We start from the raw sequence: 9,387 nt of genomic DNA on the forward strand, positions 1-9,387 counted from the left end.
AACCTTTTTCGACTTATACGGACGACGACCACCACCACCTCCAGTCTCTCCCCTCTCGCCAAACATCTCGAGAAACAAATCACATACCACCTAGTCCACGACCACAACCCCCTCCAGACCGCATGGCCACCCGCCGGTGGTACCTCGAAACCTCCCCAGACGGCAAATACCAATTCGTCTCCCTCAAACGCTCCCGCTCCCACCATCATCACCGCCATCATCACCACCATGAAGACCCAGCTCCGGCTCCGGCCCCCTGTCCGACTCCGACCCCAGCACCTCCACCTCCACCACCAGTCCACCACTGCTGCCGCGACGACTGCGCACACATCGCCGCGCCCGAATACAACGACCTCCTAGACCGCGAGCGCAAGCTCCGCGAAGCAAACGACGCCCTCGCCCGCGAAAACTACACCCTAAAATGCGACCTCCGAGCCTCGGACATTGAGGGCCGCCGCCTCTCGGCCCTGCTTATTTCCGCGCAGGCGGAGAACCAGCTCCTGCGCGAGGACAACGCCAGTTTGCGGCGGACTATCGAAAGCTCGGGCGGGAACGCGGGGAAGTATCTGCAGGAGGTGGAGAGGCTGAGGCATAAGCTGCAAAAGGTCGAGAGAGAACTGGCGGCGCGGTTGAGGCATGGGCATCACCATCACTTTGGACATGGGTTGGGCCACGGGGTGGCGGAGAGGATTGAGGAGTTGAGGAGGATTGTGCGTGCGTGGGAGGGGAAATATGATGGCGTGGAGGAGCAGAATCGGCGGTTGAGGAGGGAGTTGCACGAGCAGCGGTGTGTTGTTGCGGGACGGGATGAGAGGATTAGGGAGTATGAGAGGATTTTGAGGAGGCATGGGTTTATACGGTATGAATGAGAGGGGTTATGGATGGATATGACGGATATACGTTTTTCTCTTTGTTTTCCTCTCTTATATCTCTCTACGAGATGTGGACTTTCGGCGCGGTTGAGGATAAGTGTCTTCGACAGCTGCTTGAGAGAGTCTCTTTTTTGGTAGGAGGGAACCCGTTTGGCTGGATGATATTGCATGGGCAAGCCTCAGCGTGAGTTTCTCTCCCCCTTTCTTTTCCAGATATCATGCCTTGGATATGAGAACTGACATTAGCATCGGCATAGGCTCTCGTCAGAAATTGCAGGGCATCATTTTCATTGGCTTCGATTTGAGATAGACTTTTGCTGACGATGCTTCATTGGATACCCCGTCATGCAAGGCACTGCGTGACGATCATTGGGCACGACATTTCTTTTTGGAGCATCGCAGCCCTGACCTTCGTTTACGACATATTTCGTTTGTCAACAATGAACTTCTCTGGCAATCTTATATGACTTTGGGCTTTGGAATGTTTTATCAAGGTTATTGTTTTAGGGCGAAGTGATGGACTGATATAGAGATTGTCATCTCATACTACGTTGCCCTTCATGTTGGTAGTCATTACTCGTACTAGCTGTATCACTCAATCATCCTCCAAGCCTTCGATCATGTGTTCAACTGGAAATACCGATAAACTGCTTTTCAAAGGCCCTCCTATCGCTTGCACTTGAATGCGCCAAATTGGCGTGGAGAAAGTAGGTAATAGAGCACTCTTCGGTGAAGACATTGACGTAACCCAACATGCGCATGCATTCAAATATACCGCTCTTACCTAGTTTTGAACTGGTGATTTCTTGGTTGAGAATCTTTGAGATTCTAATTGGAGTTGGTCTTTCTCTGTATCGGCGCATGGGATCAAGGAGTTCGCCTTAATCCAACTGGTATCAGTTTCAACATTATGTTCACATTCAAGCTTTAATAGAAACCACCAAAATTTCGGAAAAAATGAAGCAAAACCCAAGAGTCTCTCACACACAAACAATCTCATTGTGCGGTGGTGGCTGTCAGCAGAGGGGTGAGACGAAGCGTCGGCACCGGGTCACCAAGTCAGCTGTCTCCGAACTCAGACATTGGTCGGGCCAGGCCTCATGACGCCATCCCGTCCTTTCGTCCTTTCTCCAAAACTCTGCACCTCCAAATTTGGTACTCGCACTTTCCACCGCAGTTCGGTGTACATGGATAGGTAAAGCGAACCGAGCAGCCCAGGATTCCATTTTGGGGATACGAATACTTCTGTCAAAAATACAAGGGTTCTTCATTCGTGTACTCCGTCGCTGTGCCAATTCCGTTTTACCCCCATGGCCACGTCAAATCAGACGTAATGGTGTGCAGCATAAGGCTGCAGCCATCGTCTTGGCACCGAGTGGGAGAGACTGGCGTTACACAAGCTGTGGACAGCGCGCCAACGCGCGATTGCGCAAGAAAAGTGTTGCGCGCAAGCAGGTATGCGCGTCTGCAACGGGCCACGGCCGCAGGATCGGAACCCATGTTGTTGGCCTCACCTGAGCCACCTTTTTCTTTCTTTCAGTCAACAGACTGTTTCTCCGGCTCAGTAATTCCGTTTACAAGGGGAGGAAGAATAGCAAGATAACGGAAGATAACTAACACCTTATCTTGATGGAGTGTGTTCGGGGTTGCGTATCCCAGTTCCTCAACTAACGTGCCCAAGGTCGGGGCGGTCGTGAATGCCTTGTGCCCTCTCACCTTGTCGCTAGAGTGCTAACACCGAGGTGAGCGGGACACGGTCATCATCCTTGGGACTTCAGCCGCAGCTGCAGCCGTGAATCGGAACCGTGGAATCCAATAAATGACCTGCTCATGCTCGTCTCTCGCTTCAGCAAGCGCGCAAAGGACCAGAAGAGGGAAGTTATCCGCGAGGCACAGAAACGACAGGGATGGGAGCGGTTGAGTGAGATAAGCACCCAAAACATGCTTCTGCGGCTGAGGAAATCAAACTCTTCCACACGTTCCTCTAGGTTTGTATTGTCTTTGTTCCTGGGAGGTATTGACAAGCAGACGTTCAGCTGGGCTCCCTCCCGCTTACCTCCCATGTCAACGACGGACAACCGAGGGGGATGCTATTGCTAGACACGATCTCTCATTCGATGACATTCGACACAGGCAGTATCGCCAGCCGCTGAGAACCGAGGTGGCATATACCTTGAAGCTGACGGACGATAATTTCTACGTCCGAAGACGGATGAAGCTGGAAGCGTGACCAAGGCAAAACCGGCAGCCGTTTTCACCACCGTTCAGTCGCTGGCGGATGGGGAACGTTTTGGGTGGATACCTCGGATACGTACCGTCAAGGGTTTCCCATGCCCCGTACCCCACTCTTCTTCCGTCGACAAATCAACTTACACCTTTCCTTTCTTCCGTCTCCTCTGCCCCTCCACTTCCATGGAGTTCCAAAGCGGATTGGAAAGTCCAATGTCTACAAAGTGCTGGGAGAATGTTGTCGGCACTTGGCGATTCTCAATGTTCCCCATGATGGTTCCCTTCCTGTGTCCACCAATGATTTCTAATCTCTTTTTGGATGAGAATAGGCACTGGACGCTTCCGTACGAGTTTCGACAAGGTAGGTACCTTGGCATACAGACATGAAGGAGGATGACACTGTTCCTGTATGAATAAACTCTCTTATTGTTTTTACCTGGCTTTTCGTGAGCTATCAGGTCTACTTCATTGGCCTAAATAAGTGTTCATTGTCTTCCGGGGTGAGAAAATCACACCAGACTGGGTATGCCTTCAACATCGAAGAACACGATGACGCGAATGTCGCTCATCATTTCATGTCAACATCTCGATGCTGATAATCACTCCAAGTGGGAAAGTGCACCTTGGTTAGAGCGGCAAGAATGCCGCAGAGTTCCCAGTCTGCCGAGGCAAAGCCATAAAAGTACCAAGCATACATCCTTTCAGGCGAGATTCGTAAACCCAAATACGATCGATCCATATTTCAACCAAGCTGTCAAATCGTACTTCTCAGAGATGATTTGAAACTTGCTTGCTGCAGCACAAACCAACGCGTCGTACCTATGCATGCCCGATATCTCCCCGAAAGCCGAGTCACACGCGGTGTGGGGGGAAGTGGATTCGACCGGATCCAACCCGAGTAGTGAGGATGTCTTGTTGGCACTTGGAGAGACTCAAAAGAGGATCAACATGCCTTGGCAGAACACGCAATGCTTTCTCTTCTCTTTTGTTCGAAGAGCACAAATCCGCCCTGGATATCCCGCGTCTGAGCGTGAGCGAGGTACGAGGCACAAGCAGGTGACTATCCAGCATGAACGGAAGGAAGGAATCCTACGCTAGAGTTACGTAGTCGGCGAACTCAGGGACACCCTTCAGTCAAGGCTGGCGGCCCGTTGTCTGGGCCCGCTGCCATGGGGAGGTGCGGAAGCTCAATTGGACGGGAAGGCTTTTCCTGTGACCTTTGCGCGCGCGCTTACAAAGCTCTCGTTCCAGTGATGTAGTTGGCGTTCAGTATTCCTGTACGGGTTGTACGGGCTTCATCCCGATCTAGTCCTGCTTCAGAAAGACAAAAAAAGGCCAAGAATTGCCTTGCCGCCAAGGGAACGATATCGCTATCTAGGAACATCTCGAGATCGTGGATAAGGGGTAACTGCCTATCCCGTTGAAGCTAGTAGATTCAGTTCATGGGAAAGTGTAAAAAGTACGCCACATGCCCTCTGAAATATGCATTCTTCATCCTTCGAGTCTTTGACTGAAACCTGATGTACGCTTTTGAGGGGTGTGTTGGGGGGGGGGGGGGTTGTATCGTGATCTGGCCTACCTCCCTTGGGCTTAGCAATATCGTGTCTCGCAGCCCTATAACTGGAGACCGAGACTAAGGTTGGTGATTTCTGCCTACGGATACGGACAGGCCTAGGCATGAGATGCGTCCGGCTTCTTCCACCTTCTGCCAAGACAGGATGGCGGCCGGGTTCTGGGCGGCTGGCGCCTGGAGTCTAAGGTAAGGTAGTATAGTATACGTACCAGTGGGAGTCCTGATCGCGGAGTACCTTACCTTAAGTCACGTACCTATCATAGACAGAGAGGTGGCCAAGGTACATTGCCCTGAGGGACTGAGGTTGTCAGCAATTACATTACCACTCTTTTTGGAGGGCAGCAAGAACAGTTAAGCTTCATTGGTCGTCGTCCGATGCTGGGCTGTCAAGATTGTGTTTGGCAGGGGACTGCCTGCCCTGCTTGCCCTGTGGGCTACCTTCCGTTGGTTAGCCCGTGGGGCGGTGTTCCGTTAGTCTGTGCTTTACGCAGTACCTAGTTACTTGGACTTCCACAAACCGCAGCAGCTTTCCCCACTGGACCTCACTTCATCATCTCGTCACTCAGTCAACACCACCTGCACCACAACCTACAGCCTACAGCCTGATCACCACCGTATGGCAAGGAGGTACGGCTCGCGACGTTCCTGTCCATCAGCGAACGGTTCATCGTATCGGATTTGATCGGTTCATGGTCAGGTCGTCTATTGGTGCCCTCTCATGATCAGGATCGATCATCGGAAGAAAAATGTGCGAAAAAGAAGCACGCAATTGCTGGCCATTTTCTACATCGAGCCCATGAAAGGAATACGTTGGCCTCAGCCACCAAACAATCATCAACAAGGTTACGAATGAGTCGCGTTCTGATGCGGGGTGACTCACGACGCGAGTTTCGACTTCTGCGTTCGAGTCCCTCCTCCCCCCATGACCTTCCCTCCGTCTGCGAGGTGGGGTGGGGTCTTTCGCGATGGCCTCACAGTAGCCTACATACGACGATCACTTTTCTCCCACGATCATGGCGAAGCTATTGGCCGCGAGGTTAGGAATGAAGACGAGATACGCACATCATTATCCTGGGGATCGGACGAGGGAGCAAAGAAACAGGTTCGGGGGCGCAGACATACATGGACGCAGAACGCAAACGCAGATGCAGACGCAGAAAGGGCCCGCAGGAAAGGACCGCACAGCGCCAAGAGGAAACCCATCGACCGTTGACCCGTTGACGTCCTTGTGTTTTGTCGTGCGCAACGGCGATGTTTTCTGGCGGCGGAGGGGCTCCGTCTGCGGCAGGCCCCTCACTTGAGGCCTCAGTCGTGAGGACTCTGGACTGCGTGCTGCGCGCTGCGAGCTGCGTCCTGACCTCACCTCACCTTACGGTGCTGCGACCGGATTCGACTAGCGACGCACGCAAACGAGAGCTTCGCCCTCTGCCCTTGTACCTACTGGACCCTGGTACTGCAAAAGCAAAGATGCGGGAGGCCAAACGCTGTATGGACAACGCAGCGGCAACGCAGCCTGCCTCGGGAAAGGGAGAGAGAGAGACTGAGTGAGACGTGGGTTCGGGCGAACCAGTCTCCCGGGTACGCAGGCGTGGCAGGCCGCATTTGCGAACCATTCCGGAGACACATTGGCACACACAAAAGCGACAGACACACGGGAAAATAAGGCGTCCCACAAGAAAATCCAGCAAAACGAGGCAACGGGGAAAAAGTGCATTTCTGCCTTGTTGGCTTGCTGGCCCTGCTGGCACCTGCACCGCCCATCTGCCAAAAGTACGCCAATGAGAGCAACGGCTGCCACCGAGAAATTTGGTCAATTGAACTCGAGCAATGCCCCCCCCCCCCCCTTTTTTTTTTTCTTCGGTCTGTCAGACTCTGTCTGGGCTGGGACTGAGGTGGCCTGTGGTTGGCTCAAGGGGACCATCTTGGGAACAGTCAGCAGAAATGGGAGTTGATTCCTGGTCAACCTCTTTTTCCACTTTGCTTTCTGGCTTCACCTAGGCTAGGTACCGGACGGACTCACTCACACCTCTCTCTGACTGTCACCACTGGATTGTCACTGTCACTGTCACCGTCGAGTCTCTTCCCGAGTCCCGCTCCCCTTTTTCTCCCGTCCCCGTTCCCATCCACACGCTCTTCTTGACCCTATACCCCTGTCAGTGTCCCCCCTTGTATCCCCTTGTACGGCACCACAGCCCAGTCCCAGTCCCTCCCGTCATGACATCCCTGCTCGAAGGGTGAACCCGCGATTCCGCCGTCCGTCCTGCCTAGCGAACTACTGCGGGTACGGAGTAGGAGAAGGATGGAAGGCTTGAAGTGTGCGAGTGAGCCTGTGAGGTGAGGGGATTTGGTGACCCGCGATGACTCTTCCTACTCACCTCACCTCACCTCGGACACACGCACTCACTCACACACTGCGCAATCGCAGCAGTCGCAAAAGTCTGCAGCCAAGAGGCAACCAAACTGGGCTAAGCAGCTCCAGCCCTACATGGCCACTACCGAAGGAATACTTTTGGAATGTTGCTAATCTCCTTGTGCCTCGGAGCGTCCAAGAGTTCCCTCCTCCGTACCCTACGCAGTACATGCCATGCCTACCCTACCTCACTACCAATGTACCCGTTCCCGTACCCTATGCCTATGGCATGGACATGTCAATGTACGGCATGTATTGAGTAGGTAAGGTAGGTATCTCAGTGTGGCTACGTACCCGGTTGCGGTTGCGGTTGTGGTTGTGGTTGCAGGGGTCAGGTATTCGTTCGTTCTCCCTTTGCATCGCAACTTTGCTGTCTGCCTCTCTTAGCTCCGGAGGCAGTAATGCAATCCACTGCCAGTCACCCACACCAAATCCCATCTGTCATTCTCCCTCCGCCTCCGGCTGCGACTTTTCCTCTCCGTCAAGGCTGCAATACCTGCTTTTGCAAATCTGGATAAATAAAATGTCAAAAGACGCCGCTTCTGCCTTTTTCTCCCCCCTCCCTATTCATCCCTCAGTTATTACCTGACCTGCTCATTTCAGGGTGCGGCTATTATTTTCTCTATCCCAGACCAAAATAACACCCGGTCCCATCTTGGGCAGCATTCAACCCCTTATATACCCGACTTGACTCATCTCGACAAGGCACACACATACGACAAGTATTAACCCGCGCCTACCACCACACCACCCACATCGAATTTCAAAAAATTTCAATTCTACTCTTTCCAAATACATACATCGCAATCGCATCGCTCACAACGAATATATCGCTCTCACTTTCGTCGCGCCTGTCTACGGCGAAAAGGCTCCTTGCCTTGGACATTGGTTCACACCGTCAACTCACAAACCCCACCGTTGATCGACAATCCCCCGGCCGCCCAGCGCCGCCCAATAACCACCAACCATGTCTACCGCCAACAAAAAAGAGGCTCGCGTCACCTTTCAGACCACAAAGGGCCACCGTCACCAATCGAGCGACTCTAGCATCTCCGTGATCAGCTCAAGCCCTTCCGCCCAGGACTACTTCGACCTTGAACTGAAGTACAATCAGCTGCTGGACGATATGAACCGGCTCAAGAGCGAAACTAAAGCTCGCTACGCTGCCCTGGAGAACAACATTGAGGTTCTCAAGATCGACAAGAAAGCCTGGGAGCGCGAAAAGGAAAACTTGCGCACCGAAAACCAGGTCCTACGGGAGGATCTCCGCAAGGCACAACGCCACAGCCCCTCTCGAGAGTCGACAAAGATGTCGGGCGCACTTCCCAGCCAACCGCCCTCTCCAAGAGAACACAAGGAGAGAGAGCACAGGGAGCCCAGAGAACACAGGGAGCCCCGAGAATACAAGGAGTCCAGAGAACACAAGGAACCCAAGGAGTCAAAGGCTTTGCGTCGCAGCGACTCCAAGCACCGCTCCCGCGGGGAGAGCAAGGTTCGTAAGCCCACCGAGGACAAGGAGCTTGCGAAGCGCTGCAAGGAAGACAAGGAGCGCCTCGGCCGCCGCTTCGAGCACAAGGACGACAAGAGCACCTCCAGCGGAAGCTCGAGGGGCAGCAAGCAGGGCAGCTACATTGAGCCCATGGGCCCCAGCGCTCCTCGGCCCGCTTCCATCGTGGAGCCGACCCGTCCCCGTACCAAGCGCTCCGAGTCTACGTCGTACGCCATAAGACCTACCGTCCTCACGACCACAACTGTCACCGATTCACCTTACGACCAGCGTACTCCAGGCTACCCGGACCACGAGAGTCCCTTCTATGAAGGTAGTGCATATGGCCATGGCCATTCACCATACGTTGAGGATGGAAGCTATTACGCACACCCTCTACCAGAGACCGCCCGCGGGAGGTCGCGTCGGTAAAGCATCCGACACAAGCAAGCAAGAAGCAACAAAAAAAAATTAGCCAAGCCCTGTGTGACACACCACCAGCGGGCAAGGGTGGTTTTTTTTTTCTTCGCTGCGGGAAAATACGTTTACGATACTCTGCATTCAGCCACAGGAAATTCTTCATCCCTGGCAAAACGCAGCCTCCAACCGATAAAGCGGTGCGGGGGGGAGAGAGAGAGGAGGCTTGAAAAGCGCTCTTTTCTGCACCTTTTCCCCAAGACGGGACGGGCGCTTTGAGGCGACAGATGGGACCCCCGCATCCGCCGCACCGAGTCCGGGCGCAACGACTTACTTGAGAGTCGAGACGCCAGCCGAATTGACGCAATAAGTTCGGTTGACTCATCCTCGATGACATTCT

General features: G+C 53.5%; 4 protein-coding genes across 4 annotated transcripts; 3 read left to right on the forward strand and 1 right to left on the reverse strand.

Annotated features, from left to right (window-relative positions):
• Nucleotides 1–122: 122 nt before the first annotated feature.
• Nucleotides 123–869, forward strand: CTAM01_02142 (uncharacterized protein; the record flags this gene model as incomplete). The annotated part of the gene is made up of 1 exon (XM_060518181.1): nucleotides 123–869. The coding sequence occupies one exon, from the start codon at nucleotides 123–125 to the stop codon at nucleotides 867–869; it is 747 nt and encodes a 248-aa protein (XP_060386814.1).
• A 2,199-nt stretch (nucleotides 870–3,068) lies between these two features.
• CTAM01_02143 (uncharacterized protein) lies at nucleotides 3,069–3,373 on the reverse strand (the record flags this gene model as incomplete). Its single annotated transcript, XM_060518182.1, has 2 exons — nucleotides 3,069–3,174; nucleotides 3,246–3,373. 2 exons carry the CDS (start codon nucleotides 3,371–3,373, stop codon nucleotides 3,069–3,071), a joined length of 234 nt encoding a protein of 77 aa, XP_060386815.1.
• A 2,552-nt stretch (nucleotides 3,374–5,925) lies between these two features.
• Nucleotides 5,926–6,222, forward strand: CTAM01_02144 (uncharacterized protein; the record flags this gene model as incomplete). Its single annotated transcript, XM_060518183.1, has 1 exon — nucleotides 5,926–6,222. One exon carries the CDS (start codon nucleotides 5,926–5,928, stop codon nucleotides 6,220–6,222), a length of 297 nt encoding a protein of 98 aa, XP_060386816.1.
• A 1,829-nt stretch (nucleotides 6,223–8,051) lies between these two features.
• Nucleotides 8,052–9,002, forward strand: CTAM01_02145 (uncharacterized protein; the record flags this gene model as incomplete). Its single annotated transcript, XM_060518184.1, has 1 exon — nucleotides 8,052–9,002. The coding sequence occupies one exon, from the start codon at nucleotides 8,052–8,054 to the stop codon at nucleotides 9,000–9,002; it is 951 nt and encodes a 316-aa protein (XP_060386817.1).
• Nucleotides 9,003–9,387: the final 385 nt, after the last annotated feature.

This window comes from Colletotrichum tamarilloi (genome assembly GCF_030869305.1).
Source record: "Colletotrichum tamarilloi strain Tom-12 chromosome Unknown Scaffold_5.1, whole genome shotgun sequence".
In the NCBI taxonomy this organism is placed as follows: Eukaryota; Fungi; Ascomycota; class Sordariomycetes; order Glomerellales; family Glomerellaceae; genus Colletotrichum; species Colletotrichum tamarilloi.